This window comes from Pogoniulus pusillus, chromosome 28, assembly GCF_015220805.1.
Source record: "Pogoniulus pusillus isolate bPogPus1 chromosome 28, bPogPus1.pri, whole genome shotgun sequence".
Classification (NCBI taxonomy): Eukaryota; Metazoa; Chordata; class Aves; order Piciformes; family Lybiidae; genus Pogoniulus; species Pogoniulus pusillus.
In genome coordinates, this window is record NC_087291.1 from 2,817,311 (window position 1) to 2,832,541 (window position 15,231).

The 15,231-nt window shown below is 44.5% G+C and overlaps 1 protein-coding gene across 3 annotated transcripts in view; it reads left to right on the forward strand.

The window, feature by feature from the left end:
* Window positions 1–15,231, forward strand: part of ZNF385D (zinc finger protein 385D) — a 595,307-nt gene that overhangs the window by 463,517 nt on the left and 116,559 nt on the right. For all 3 annotated transcript variants that reach the window (XM_064166852.1, XM_064166853.1, XM_064166854.1), the window contains one exon: window positions 6,138–6,248. In XM_064166852.1, coding sequence (XP_064022922.1) covers window positions 6,138–6,248 — 111 coding nt within the window. The remainder of the gene's footprint in view (window positions 1–6,137; window positions 6,249–15,231) is intronic.

The following is a 15,231-nucleotide window of genomic DNA, read 5'->3' on the forward strand; positions in this document are numbered from 1 at the left end:
TGGGGGTAAATAAAATCAGGTTCATCTAAGAAATAAAATTAAAACCTAGTGATCATAATACAGCAAGTAATAAATGCAGATTTTATCAAAGTTTATAATGATAAATTGAATGCAAAAAAACATTTACATAAGTTGAAATATCATTTGTACTGGAGAGACTGGAAGGTGTCCAGAGAAGGGTGATGAAGCTGGTGAGGGGCCTGGAGCACAGCCCTGTGAGGGGAGGCTGAGGGGAGGCTGAGGGAGCTGGGGGTGTGCAGCCTGCAAAAGAGGAGGATGAGGGCAGACCTCATTGCTATCTACAACTACCTGAAGGGAGGTTGTAGCCAGGTGGGGTTGGGCTCTTCTGCCAGGCAACCAGCCACAGAAGAAGGGGACACAGTCTCAAGTTGTGCCAGGGGAGGTCTAGGCTGGATGTTAGGAGGAAGTTCTTCCCAGCAAGAGTGATTGGCATTAGAATGGGCTGCCCAGGGAGGTGGTGGAGTCACTGTCCCTGGAGGTGTTGAAACAAAGCCTGGGTGAGGCACTTAGTGCCATGGTCTGGTTGATTGTGTAGGGCTGGGTGCTAGGTTGGGCTGGCTGAGCTTGGAGGTCTCTTCCAACCTGGTAGATTCTTTGATTCTTCTGTGATTCATTCTATGTGTCATTAGTAACATTCAGTCAGCCTGGAAGTTGGAGATATAAAGAATCTCACCACTAGCAGATTATCTCAGCTACATTATATTATTTCACTCTTTATACATCCCTGCAATCCTTGCTTTCTGTTTTTTGGCAATCAGCTGCCTCTCTGTGTCTTTGCCTCTCAACAGGAGCTCCTCTTTGTCTGCCTGTGTCTGTAAGATCTGAGTGCTTATCATGCTGTTCCTCAGTATTCTGTTTCCTCTCTCAAATCTCCTGCTTTTCTCTGTCAACTCTCCTGCATGAAGCTTCTGAAGGCTTATTTGGTGCTTTTGGATATTAATTTGAAATGTATGAATTGGTAGTATTCCCGTGTGAAACCTCCAGGAAAAAGCAACAATGTCAAATGTCACTCTAACATTCTGACCCAGTCTTATCAGAATTTGATGCTAAGTCTTGAAGTTTAATTCACAGAATCATAGAATCAGTCAGGGTTGGAAAGGACCACAAAGATCATCTATTTCCAATCCTCCTGCCCAGGGACACCCTACCCTAGATCAGGCTGCCCACAGCCTCATTCTGCCTGGCCTGAAACACCTCCAGGGACTGAGCCTCAACCACCTCCCTGGGCAACCCTTTCCAGGCTCTCACCACTCTCATGCTCAACAACTTCCTCCTCACATCCAGTCTGAATCTACCCATCTCCAGCTTTGCTCCATTCCCCCCAGTCCTGTCACTCCCTGAAAGCCTAAAATGTCCCTCCCCAGCTTTTTTTTTTAGGCCCCTTTCAGATCCTGGAAGGCCACAAGAAGGTCACCTGGGAGCCTCCCTTCTCCAGCCTGCACAGCCCCAACTCTTTCAGTCTGTGCTCACAGCAGAGGTACTCCAGCCCTTTGCTCATCCTTGTGGCCCTTCTCTAGACAGGCTCTAGCATCTCCACACCCCTCTTGTAATAGGGGCTCCAGAACTGGATGCAGTGCTCCAAGTGGGATCTCACTAGAGTGGAGTAGAGGGGGAGAATCACCTCCCTGGCCCTGCTGGCCACACTTCTCCTGATGCAGCCCAGGCTCTGCTTGGATTTCTGGTTAGCTCTCCTAATTCTGCTTTGCAGTACCAAAGAGAAATTGGCAGAGAAGGCAGAAGAGGGATTCTCACCATAAAGCAGTTTTTATTAACCAATCTGGAAACTAGCCAGAACACTTCTTCATTTGGAGCCACATACACAAATCATTAAGTTCACAATAAGGTCATGTATCTGGAAGTCTGTCTCTGTACAAAGAGAAAGCAATTTGCAGGTGAACTCCTGTATCAGCAGATAAAGAAGACAACATCTATTGAGAGTACAAAAGAAACTCCGCAGTTTTCCATGAGACCAAGATAAATTTCAGTACAATATAGACCAACAATTTCACATAGTCATGGCTTTTCTCACTTGTGAAATATTTTTGTCTCATTCTCAATATGTGAGCACCACTTCCCCCAGGAATCCAACCCCATTTGGAGCTGGAATTCTTACTGTGAAGATGGGGAAATCCAACTAAGAAAGTGTGCTAGTTTGAAGCAGGCTAGAATGTTTTGTGAGAAGAACTAGATTACAGGCAGTGAAAGGAAAACAAGGGTGATGTCTGCTTCCCTCATAGGCCTGCTGAGATGTATAAAAACATAAGTAAAAACATAGATGACACACTCAGCATCACTCTCGCTGGGGCTGCTGGCTGAGCTGCATCTCTCTATCCTCACCCTCCATTTTTTTTCCTTTGGCTGTTCCACTTTGCTTCCTAAGCCCCTGGCTGAACCTCCATTCTTCTTTGGGACTGGGGTAAGGTTGAGAGGGGCAGAGGGAAGGTGACGGAGTGGTTGAGAGCCCCTCCTGGGGACTCAGGTATCTGGGAGGGGAGTTGTGTTTCTGTATTACCTTTTCCCTTGTCTATTGCTGTCCATAACTGTATATACTGTAACTATCTGCTTGTATATTGTGCTGCTGTAAATAGAAGCTTCATTCAATTTCTTGAGCCGACTGAGTCTAGTCTGGGTGATTTCTAAAGTGTGGGGGGGCAGGGAACACCCAAACCATCACAGAAATTAAATGCTCCATCTCATGAACCATAGTGGTACCCTTCATGTAAGTGTTTGTTGACTTTCTTAACTTGTGCCACTTGTGAAATAGTATGAATGAGTTTAATCCATTAACACGGAAGGCTATACAACTCTTGTTAATGAGAAGGCAAACAGTTCTGCTGGATGAAAGAATACACAGCTCCTTGCTGCCATGTGCTGCCATACTCATGTTTCTGAGCTGTAGATGTGCAGTGGTGAAAGGAACAGTACTACGCTTCTCCAAACTTCAGCAGCACTGAACTTTGCTTAAGACCAAGTCATGCTGGATAAAAAGGTCTATTGATTCTGCTGGTATAAGAGATCAGCTCTTGGGTAGTGGAGCAATTGAAAAACAGAAATTGTTGCTGCCTGTTTACTTTCCTATGTGATGGTTCTCTTTCAGGTCTATACAGTAGCAATTTTGGACTGTGGGGTTTTCCAGAATTGTGTTACTGAGTAAAATGAGTGCCACTAGCACATAGTTGGATCACCTCATTTCACTTTCACTTCAGTCACAGAATCATAGAATCAACCAGGTTGGAAGAGACCTCCAAGCTCAGCCAGTCCAACCTAGCACCCAGCCCTAGCCAGTCAACCAGACCATGGCACTAAGTGCCTCATCCAGTCTTTTCTTGAAGACCCCCAGGGACGGTGCCTCCACCACCTCCCTGGGCAGCCCATTCCAATGCCAATCACTCTCTCTGTGAAGAACTTCCTCCTAACATCCAGCCCTGGCACAACTTGAGACTGTGTCCCCTTGTTCTATTGGTAGTTGCCTGGGAGAAGAGGCCACCCCCCACCTGGCTACAGCCTCCTTTCAGTCTGAAGAGAATGTTCTTCTAAACTTTTCTATACTGCTGCCATTTTTCTTGGTGGATTTGGTTGGTTTGTTGGTTGGTTTGTGGGTTTTGATGTTGTCATTGTTGGGTTTTGTTTCTTTAGAATCATAGAATGATTTAGGTTGGAAAGAACCTCAAAGCTCAGCCAGTTCCAACCCCCTGCCATAGGCAGGAATACCTCCCACTAGAACAGACTGCCCAAGGACTCATCCAACCTGGCCTTGAACACCTCCCTGGGCAACCTATGCCAGTGTCTCACCACCCTCACTGCAAACAACCCTTTCCTAACATCTACTTGGAATCTCCCCTCTTCCAGTTTAAACTCATTCCCCCTTGTCCTGTCATTACAAGACCTTGTCAGTAGTCCCTCCCCAGCCTTCATGTAGGTCCCCTTCAGATACTGGAAGGTCACTATAAGATCTCTTGGAAGCCTTCTCTTCTCCAGGCTGCAGAGCCTCTACTCTTGTAGCCTGTCCTCATAGCAGAGCTGCTGCAGCCCTCTGAGCATCTTCGTGGCCCTCCTCTGGACTTGTTCTAACAGTTCCATGTCCCTCTTGTGTTGGGGGCTCCAGAACTGCACACAGGACTCAAAGTTTGTTTGTGCAGTTTTATCTTTCTCATCTGAATTTCTTTTCAGAAGAAATTCTTTTAATGACCTATTACTATCTGACATTGAGCAGCTGTCAAGCTGTGCAAAATTTCTGTAGTGATCTGTTCTGGATTCACTGCAACAGAGTCCATGACACTATCTGCTCTTACAGCTTCCATGAATATTTGATTACTCTAAGGAAAACCTCCTGATTCCTGATTTATACCTTTTGCTAACACACTAGGGGAAAAAAAAGTGACTTGTGGGGACATGAAAGTAGAAATAGGGCATAGAAACTGTTCTCTGTAAGTGCTGGTTATCATCAGAGTCAGGCAATTAGTTGTATTTGCATCATAAATATATATTAATTTTTAACCATATGTAGTGGTGTATAGAATTGCAGAATCAACCTGGTTGGAAGAGACCTCCAAGATCCTCCAGTCCAACCTAGCATAGGAACCTTGGGAAGATTTCTTAAAAGATTAACCCATCTGTACCTTGAATCATTCTTTAATGGCATGAGTGATCTGTTAGTGCAGGGTCCATGAAAGAGTTGGGAACTTAGACTTCTGCTCTTTGTGATTTGGAAGGTATTAGCTCAGCTGAGTTGTCTCAAACAGATAATTGCCAAAACACATCCATAGTGCATGTGACTATGTACTGAGGTCAGATGGCACTATTCATGCTTCCAGATGAATCTAAACTGAGCTTTGTATTGCTGAAAATGTGCTGACCTGGCTTTTTAGCACAAAAACTCCTGAGTAACTGACAAGGAGGTGTCATTGAATTGTTACCTTTGTGAATATTCCTGCAAAAAAATCTTCCTGCTAACAATGCATAGAAAGCTTAGACAAAGCACAGGGACATTGATGGACTAAGCTGAGGAATATTTAAAGAAAATTAATTGTTAATGTTCTTTCAGTCATAGAATCAACCAAGTTGGAAGAGACCTTCAGGCTCATCTAGGCCAACCTAGCACCCAGCCCTAGACAATCAACCAGACCATGGCACTAAGTGTCTCATCCAGGCTTTGCTTGAACATCTCCAGGGACAGTGCCTCCACCACCTCCCTGGGCAGCCCATTCCAATGCCAATCACTCTCTCTAGGAAGAACTTCCTCCTAATATCAAACTTATACCTCTCCTGGCACAACTTGAGACTGTGTCCCCTTGTTCTCTTGCTGGTTGCTTGGCAGAAGAGCCCAACCTCACCTGGCTACAGCCTCCCTTCTGGCAGTTGTAGACAGCAATGAGGTCTGCCCTGAGCCTCCTCTTCTGCAGGCTGCACACCCCCAGCTCCCTCATCCTCTCCTCACAGTGCTGTGCTCCAGGCCTCTCCCCAGCCTTGTTGCCCTTCTCTGGATATGTTCCAGTATCTCAACATCTGTCTTGAATTGAGGAGGTAGATTGGACTGGATGAGCTTGGAAGTCTCTTCTAACCTGATTGATTCTCTAATTCTCTGATTCTTTGAAGTAAAGACACCATTGACAAATATCCCCCACACTTCCTTCCTTCACTTAGTTCTTACAGCTGAGGTCTCTTTTAACCTGGCTGATTCTATGATTCTATGGTAAACTTTTTTGGCATTTAAACCTTTAAGTTTTCTTCAGTAAAGAGAGACTGGCACATAGACACTTGAACCAAGGATATGCTTTTCAAGATAGCTAATGACATTTTCTTTGTTCTTTTCTGCACTGACCCTTTGTAAATAAGAAATACTCATTTAAAGAATCCCCAAAGGATTCTGCAATGTGTGGTGTGGTGTGTCCTGACCCAGACTCTGGTTTGAGACATACATGGAGGTCTTCAAGAAAAGACTGGATGAGGCACTTAGTGCCATGGTCTGGTTGGCTGGATAGAGCTGGGTGCTAGGTTGGACTGGATGATCTTGGAGGTCTCTTCCAACCTGGTTGATTCTATGATTCTGTGATTCTATAACAGCACATAGTGCCATAGCAAAAGCTTTTATTCTTCTTTTTCTTCTCTCTTTACAGATGGATCCAATTCAGAAAGCTGTAATAAATCATACATTTGGGGTTCCTCTTCCCCATAGAAGAAAGCAAATCATATCATGCAACATTTGCCAGCTGAGATTCAATTCCGATGTAAGTCAATCATTTTGTATCCGATTAGAAACATCTTCTAGGATGTGCCCTAATTTGCACCAGTTGAACCTAAATGAAATGTTATGATTCCAGTTTATGGCTCAGCAGATGAGAAGGTCATAGGATGCTTCAAATAAACAGAATCATTTGGTAGTGTATATACACCTGTCCATGTTTTCCCTGTGCATATATCCCTGAAACCTCATCAGACTTCAGCTGTGCCGCACAGAGGGTAAATAGGAAAGTGACTTGATCTAGTGCTGTGAATAAGTCTGAAATGTTTCCTGGGTCCTAACTCTTTTATTAGTTCTGGTTATATTTGCTTTTCTTTTCAGCCTGTAAATGGTAGTTGTTCAGACAGAGTCCTTGTGAATCCACCTTTCTTTTTTCTAGCTTTATAACAGTGTTTCCATCTAGTCAGGATTATAGTTTCATGTTTCTGTCCTTCCAGTACAAGCTTTTAAGGACATAAGAAAAATTAAAAGTAGATGATTTTTTCTGTCAGATGGGTCCTACCCCACATCCTCTTACTCCTCTTGCAACAAAGTAGAGCAAGCTGAACTGGAGGTGGTATTGTAATATACAGAGGAAGCTCATTGCCCGTAATCACTCGAGGAAGCTGTGTTGTAGTGTTCTAGCACAGAGAGGATCTTACAATTTAATTCCTTCATTTCCTTCTGCAGCATCTTTTTTTTTTTTATTTTCAGACAAAACCTGGCATAGAACAATATGTTTTAGTTTGGCTGTTCTAGCCTCTCCAGGAATTGAAATGGGCATTGCTGATGGAAACTTATCTTCTACCAACTGTCTTTCAGTTACTACCTATTTAAATTTGGAATTTAGAGATGGAATTTACTTCTGTCAGAATGCAAATGTGTAAACTTAGAGTGAGATCTAACCCAAAATCTTCCATGAGGGCCCTTGCTTGTGTTAGTTATAGGAGTCAAGTTAGGCTGTTCCATTTAGAAGCCAGATGTTAAGACTTTGACTGTGAATAGTGAGCGATTTGTGGGGAGGGGACAACAGAGCCCTCTGTGCCACACTAGATCCCAGGGGCTGAGCAGCCCAGCTCATCACTCAAAATTGCCAGCTTTTTCCTGGGAAAAAGCATGTCTCACTAAATCATACAGGGAGCAGGGAAGGGGGAAAGGACCTGGAAGTCCTAGTGGATAGAAGGTTGGCTGTGAGCCAGCAATGTGCTCTTGTGGCCAAGAAGGCCAGTGCTGTTCTGGGGTGTATTACAAGGGCTCTGGTTAGTACATCGAGAGAGGTTCTCATGTCCTTTTACTCTGCCCTGGTGAGGTCACAACTGGAATACTGCTTCCAGTTCTGAGCCCCTCAGTTCAGGAAGGACAGGGAACTGCTTGAGAGAGTCCAGCACAGAGCCACAAAACTGACTAAGGGAGTGGAAGATCTTCCTTACGAGCAGAGACTGAGGGAGCTGGGGCTGTATAGCTTGGAGAGAAGGAGACTGAGGGGTGATTTCACTAATGTTTATAGATATGTGAAGGGTGAGTGCCAAGAGGACAAAGTCAGGCTCTTCTCAGTGATGCCCTACAACAAAATAAGGGGAAATGGGTAATGTTGAGGCATAGGAAGTTCCATGGAAACATGAGGAAATTTTTTTTCACTGTGAGGGTGACAGAGCACTGGACCAGGCTGCCCAGGGAGGTTGTGGAGTCTCCCTCTCTGGACATATCCAAGACCTATCTGGATGTGTTTCTGTATGATCTGGTATAGATGATCCTAGGACAGGGAGCAATGGATGTAAGTTGCAGCACAGGAGGTACCACCTCAACACAAGGGGGAATTTCTTACTGTAAGGGTCCCAGAGCACTGGAACAGACTCCCTAGAGAGGTAGTGGAGTCTCTCTCTGAAGACTTTCAAGACTTGTCTGGACGTGTTCCTCTGTGGCCTGAGCTAGATTGTATGGTCCTGCTCTGGCAGGAAGGTTGGACTTGATGTTCTCTTTGGATCTTTTCAACCCTTGACGTCCTGTCATCCTGTGATCGTGCTCTGGCACAGGAGGTTGGATTAAATGATTTTTCAAGGTCACTTCCACCCCCTAACATTCTGTGATTTGTGGTGTAGCTTCCTCTTAAAATGAGTACACAACTGGTTTTTTAGTTTGCAAAAAAAGATCCAGGCACAAGAGCAGGTGAACACATTGTACAAATGGCATTCACAGGTAGGAAACTTGGGGTGATACAGAGAGTAAAAAGATTTTTCAGCTGACAGGACATTTTCCATGTTTTCAATAAAAATTCTCCTACAATGAAACAAACAAGGTACCAGTGGACACTGACACTTCTGACTTAGAGGACCAGCATGCTATCATACTCTTCTGCTGTTCTTAGCAGGGATTCCAAAGAAGACAGGGAGAAGAAGCAGTGGCTGAGCCATTACACTGTCCAAAAAACAATGTATGCAGAAAGAATCTATTTCTTTAAACTGTTCACAGCAAACTCTTGGAAGAAAAGCTGTTAAGCAGATATTTAGTTGTCTTTTGACACCTTCAAATGGCAGAGGCTCAAACTCCAATTTGCTAACACTGCTTAGTAGGAAGTTTTTCTAATGCTCTCATCTCTCAAAGTAGATCAATATCACTAACTTTATGGAAAGGAGAATGTGACTGTTTGGGAGTTACCTGCTCCCCCTTTACTCTTATGAAATCACCCAGACTAGACTGCTCTGGCTGGAAGTTAAGGAATGAAGCTTTATATTCACAGCTTAGCACAAGATACAAGCAGAGAGTTACAATAGTTACAACTATAGACAGAAATAGACATGTTGAAGGTAATAAAGAAACACAGCAGCCCTCCCAGAAACCTGAGTCCCCAGGAGGGGCTCCCAACTGCCCCTTCACCTTCCTCCTACCCCTCTCAACCTCACCCCAGTCCCAAGGAAGAATGGAGGTTTGGCCAGGGGGTTAGGAAACAAAGTGAATTAATTAAAGAAACAGAGGGTGAGGTTAGAAAAGAGATGTAGCCCTCCCAGAAACCAGAGACCCCAGGAGGGGCTCCCAGCCACCCTTCCACCTTCTTCCCACCCCTCTACCTTATCCCAGATTTGTCTTACCTGCAAGCTGAGGTTGGAGGGTCTGCCAGGGGGGATTAGAAAGCAGAAGGATTGGTTACACGGAAGAAGCCTAGGGAGAAAGTGCAGGCACTGACTGCTACAAAGACCCGCACACCAACTGTCTTATCTGTGTTCTGTGTTCTTCCTTTTATACATCTCAGCAAGCCTATGAGTGAAGCAGGCATCACCATTGTTTCCTTTTCACAACCTATAGTCTAATTTCTCTTACTAAAATATTCCAATTAGGCTCAAACTAACACAGGGAGTGTCTTTTGTTTTCAGCTTTGAATATTCACCTAATTTTTAAAGCAGCTGCAGTGTTGTTGGTTAATAGGGAGATTATGATCCTAAAGCTACCCACTGATTAACATGGGACAATATCTCTTCCCTTTCCTCTACCACAAAGAAGAGACTTGTGGACATTTTTATGCTGGTCTCCTCTCATTCCATTGCATAAAGTTATTATGGATGAACATCACAAAATGCTGTGCTGAGGCTTTTCAGGAATAACAGTTAGAGTTCCACTGCACTTTAGAAATGCATCTAGAGAATCATAGAATCAACCAGGTTGGAAGAGACCTCTAAGCTCATCCAGTCCAACCTAGCACCCAGCCCTGGACAATCAACCAGACCACGGCACTAGGTGCCTCATCTAGACTTTTCTTCAACACCTCCAGGGATGGTGACTCCACCACCTCCCTGGGCAGCCCATTCCAATGCCAATCACTCTCTCTGACAACAACTTCCTCCTAACATCCAGCCTAGACCTCCCCTGGCACAGCTTGAGGCTGTGTCCCCTTGTTCTGTTGCTGCTTGCCTGGCAGCAGAGCCCAACCTCCACCTGGCTACAGCTTCCCTTCAGGTAGTTGTAGACATCAATGAGCTCTGCCCTGAGCCTCCTCTTCTCTCTTCTGCAGGCTGCACACCCCCAGCTCCCTCAGCCTCTCCTCACAGGGCTGTGCTCCAGGCCCCTCACCAGCTTTGTCATCCTTCTCTGGACACATTCCAGTACCGCAACATCTCTCTTGAATTGAGGAGCCCAGAACTGGACACGGGACTCAAGGTGTGGCCTGACCAGTGCTGAGTACAGGGGAAGAATACTGGTCACACTGTTCCTGATCCAGGCCAGGATGCCATTGGCTCTCCTGGCCACTTGGGCACACTGCTGGCTCATGTTCAGCTACTATCTATCAGCACCCCCGGGTCCCTTCAATATGAGGGAAATAAGCAGAGCCATGTTCCTTTGCTGCTCCAGTAATGCTGAATGTCTACCAGGTTTTGAAGCAAAAATATGCTAAACTGTAGATGTTATGTTGAGCCTTAAAGGAAAGATTGCTTTGAAGAAAGAGAGCTATTTGCTACCATTTCTTTAGTAGCTGTCCCACACAAACAGCAAGCATTGCAAACACATTGCAATTTTTTCACTTACTGTTATGAAAAAAGTTCTCATTTACCCAATATTCCTCTATTTTGTTTTCATGATAGTCTGTTGAGCATGATTTAAAACCATGGCAACAACAAATAGCTTTTCTGCTCAGAAACCTAGGATTTTCTGGCTCTTTTGCCAATATGCCTTTATTTTTAGATGCTGGAGATAGGATTTATCAGAGGAACAAACAGAAATTCCATTTACCTTTTGCCCAGCACTATTATGAAAATGTTTACAATAAAACTGGCCTGGCAGGTTTTTTTGTTTGGTTTGTTTGGTTTTGTTATTTTTTTCCAGAAAATACAAAATTTTCTTCCCTTTGATACAAATTTCTTTCAGAGCAGCAGAGCTGATTGCATGGTATCAAAATTACGTTTCAAAGAAGAATGAGAAAAGGCAGCACAATAGTCTGAGATGGTTTAGCTTCTTTCTGAAAGAGCTATCTATACATCTTTGTGACAACTGTGTGTTCAGTATTTCTTGTTAAGATAAATCTTCTCATACAAGCAAAGGTAAGAATGAGCAACTAACCCAAGCCTCTCCGTGCTGAGGAAAAGCATTACAATGGCAGAGGTGCTGTGGCATCATAGAATCAGTCAGGGTTGGAAGGGACCACAAGGATCTTCCAGTTCCAGCCCTCTGCCCAGGGACACCCTACCCTAGAGCAGGCTGCCCACAGCCTCACCCAGCCTGGCCTTAAACACCTCCAGGTATGGGGCCTCAACCACCTCCCTGAGCAACCCATTCCAGCCTTTCACCACTCTCATGCTCAACAACTTCCTCCTCACCTCCAGCTTTGCTCCATTCCCCCCAGTCCTGTTGTTCTCTGAGAGCCTTAAGAATCCCTCGCCAGCTTTTTTGTAGGCTTCCTTCAGACCCTGAAAGCCCACAAGAAGGTCACCTCAGAGCCTCCCTTCTCCAGCCTACACATCCCCAACTCTTTCAGTCTGTGCTCATAGCAGAGCTGCTGCAGCCCTCTGAGCATCCTCGTGGCCCTTTTCTGCACACTTTCCATCATCTCCCCTTGTGACAGGGGGTCCAGGACTGGATGCAGTGCTCCAGGTGCGGTCTCATCAGAGTGGAGTAGAGGCGGAGAATTACCTCCCTGGCCCTGCTGGCCACACTTCTCCTGCTGCAGCCCAGGCTCTGGTTGGCTTTCTGGGCTGCAAGCTCACACTGCAATCCATTTCAAGCAGCGAATCATTTTGGATTAGTTTGGTTTTGTTGTGTTTTGGTACTTTGTTTCCATTGAGAGTGATCCATATGTAACATTTACATTCACATTGTACACCCAACAGAGGGGAAACCATTTAATCAAGTGCTTAGCTGCGAGCGTATGTGTTGCAATTTGGATTTTGGCAGCTGCTGAGAGCTACTGCACCAGTTCAGAAGATTTGTTGTATGTGTGCTTTGTAGTAAACATTAAACATCTGCTAAAAGCAGTCTGTGGTATGAAATGCAGTTGACTTCAGCTGGACAACTTTGTGCCCACCGGTAGCTGTAGGAGTAAATTCTCTGATAACATGAGAGATAACAGAGAGAGTGATTGGCACAGGGGGGACAGTCTCAAGTTGTGGCAGGGGAGGTCTAGGCTGGATGTTAGGAGGAAGTTGTTGGCAGAGAGAGTGATTGGCATTGGAATGGGCTGCCCAGGGAGGTGGTGGAATTGCTGTCCCTGGAGGCATTCAAGCAAAGCCTGGCTGAGGCACTTAGTGCCATGGTCTGGTTGATTGGCTAGGGCTGGGTGCTAGGTTGGACTGGATGAGCTTGGAGGTCTCTTCTAACCTGCTTGATTCTATGATTCTCTGTATTACAATAGTGTCAGAAAGATTCTGTGCTTGAAGAAGGGTGGTGAACATGAGAATGAAATTCAAAGTGGCTAGATGGAGTTTCTATGAAATCTTATGCTGGAATTGTGGGAAGGAAGATGGCACTTAGTGCATTTTGAAGTGCACCTTGGAAAACACAGTTTTACACACAAGGGAATTGGCATACAGAGGTTAAAATATAGACAGTATAAAAGGTAGATGAAGTATAAATGACAGGAAAAAAGTCCTGCAATTGTTTCATGCTCCATTCATGGAATTTATTGCTCAGAGAAGAACTCTGCTTTCTTACTTCTTGCCATACCCTGACTTGCATTAGAGGATTTTCTTTCCCTGTCCATTTCCTCAGTCGATGTGGAAAACAAATCAGTCAACTCAAATAAATAATTGACATTTATGAACTCTGATTTGGGCTTTAGACAAACCACTTTCTATAACAAGTCATCACCTACACGGAAGGAAAAGCTGGAAACTCTTTGCTGCACAATCTTCCCTTAGCTTTGTTTGGTCTATTGCAACTTCTTCATAGATATATTTAAACAAAAAAATATACAGTAGAGAAACTGGAATGATAGATTATTAATAATAGGTGCAGATAACAAACTTCTCTATAAACCTGGTAAAGTATTTTCTGTTTCCAGTCACAAATAAGTAACTCCTTCTACATTTATAAAGATATGAGGAAGAACTGTGAGAAAAAGACCAGGCAGGACTATATCATAGAATCATAGAATCAACCAGGTTGGAAGAGACCTCCAAGATCATCCAGCCCAACCTAGCACCCAGCCCTGGCCAATCAACCAGACCATGGCACTAAGTGCCTCATCCAGGCTTTGCTTGAATACCTTCAGGGACAGTGACTCCACCACCTGCCTGGGCAGCCCATTCCAATGCCAATCACTCTCTCTGCCAACAACTTCCTCCTAACATCTAGCCTAGACCTCCCTTTGCACAACTATATATATATATATATATATATATATGTATGTATGTATGTATGTCAAAGTCTGGTTCACTGAAAGGTGCTCAGGGCCAGTTTGGATGAGGTCTTGAGCAACTTGTTCAAGTGGGAGGTGTCCCTGCCCATGGTGGGGGGTCGGAACTGGCTGAGCTTTGAGGTCCCTTCTAGAGCATTCTATGATTCTGTGATTCTGTGTGAGATAATTAGATTGCTTTAACCCAAACAAGAAACCACTTATATATGTTGCATGAGGTACATGAAGCTCTTTGTCCAATGATCATTTCCAGACTACAGTATTCATCATGAAAATGCCTTCAGGTTAATATGTCATAACCTATTTTATAGACATTAATGTGTAATCAGAAGCTTATATGAACAGGGTGCTTATGCTTCAGACCTTTTCGGTTAGTTATAGGTGTGAGAATGGGTTGGACTAGTTAGAAGACCACCTATTCTCACATGGTAAAAAGGAGCAATATGGACATCTATTCTTCAGCTACAGTGTGCTGAGTGACTAGAGAGGTGTACTATTTACAGGATCTTGAAATGACACCAGCTCTGCTATGAGGACAGGCTACAAGAGTTAAGGCTCTGCAGCCTGGAGAAGAGAAGGCTTCCAGGAGACCTTAGAGTGGCCTTCCAGTATCTGAAAGGGACCTACAGGAAGGCTGGAGAGGGACTATTGACAAGGTCTTGTAATGACAGGACAAGGGGTAAAATGGGCTTAAACTGGCAGAGGGGAGATTGAAACTAGATGTTAGGAAAGGGTTGTTTGCAGTGAGGGTGGTGAGACACTGGCACAGGTTGCCCCAGGAGGTGTTCAAGGCCAGGTTGGATGAGTCCTTGGGCAGCCTGTTCTAGTGGGAGGTGTCCCTGCCTATGGCAAGGACTTGGAACTGGCTGAGCTTTGAGGTCTCTTCCAACCTAAACCATTCTATGATTCTATGAAACAGCAGAGAGTGAAGAACATATGCAGCTGTGTGTGAGGTGGAAAGATCTCCATCGATGTGAGTTTAATTATGTAAATTATATTTTTCTAACCAAACAAAAAGGCAAAGCAAAATAAAACAAAATCAAACCAACCAACCAACAAAAAAAAAAAAAAACACCCCCCAAAAAATCCACTAACAAAACCCCACAAAAACTACCAACACAAACCCCAACATAAATTCTTCTAAAAATACACTAATAGTAAAGTCATTCTTTTACTCAGCTTTGATTGATTCTACTACCTGAAGGGAGGTTGTAGCCAGGTGGGGGGTGACCTTTTCTCCCAGGCAACCAGCAACAGAACAAGGGGACACAGTCTCAAGTTGTGACGGGGAAAGTATAGGCTGGATATTAGGAGGAAGTTGTTATCAGAGAGAGTGATTGGCATTGGAATGGGCTGCCCAGGGAGGTGGTGGAGGCACCATCCCTGGAGGTGTTGAATCAAAGCCTGGCTGAGGCACTTAGTGCCATGGTCTAGTTGATTGGATAGGGCTGGGTGCTAGGTTGGACTGGATGATCTTCAAGGTCTCTTCCAACCTGGTTGAGTCTATGAGTCTATGAGTCTATGATTCCATTCCAACAGCCATAAAATCATTTCAAATAATCTTCCACTAATGCTGGGAGTTTTTTTATCATCAGTAAACTTGCACTCCCTGGGGTGTGGGAATGCAGAATGCAAGAGAGCTGTGGGGTGCAGG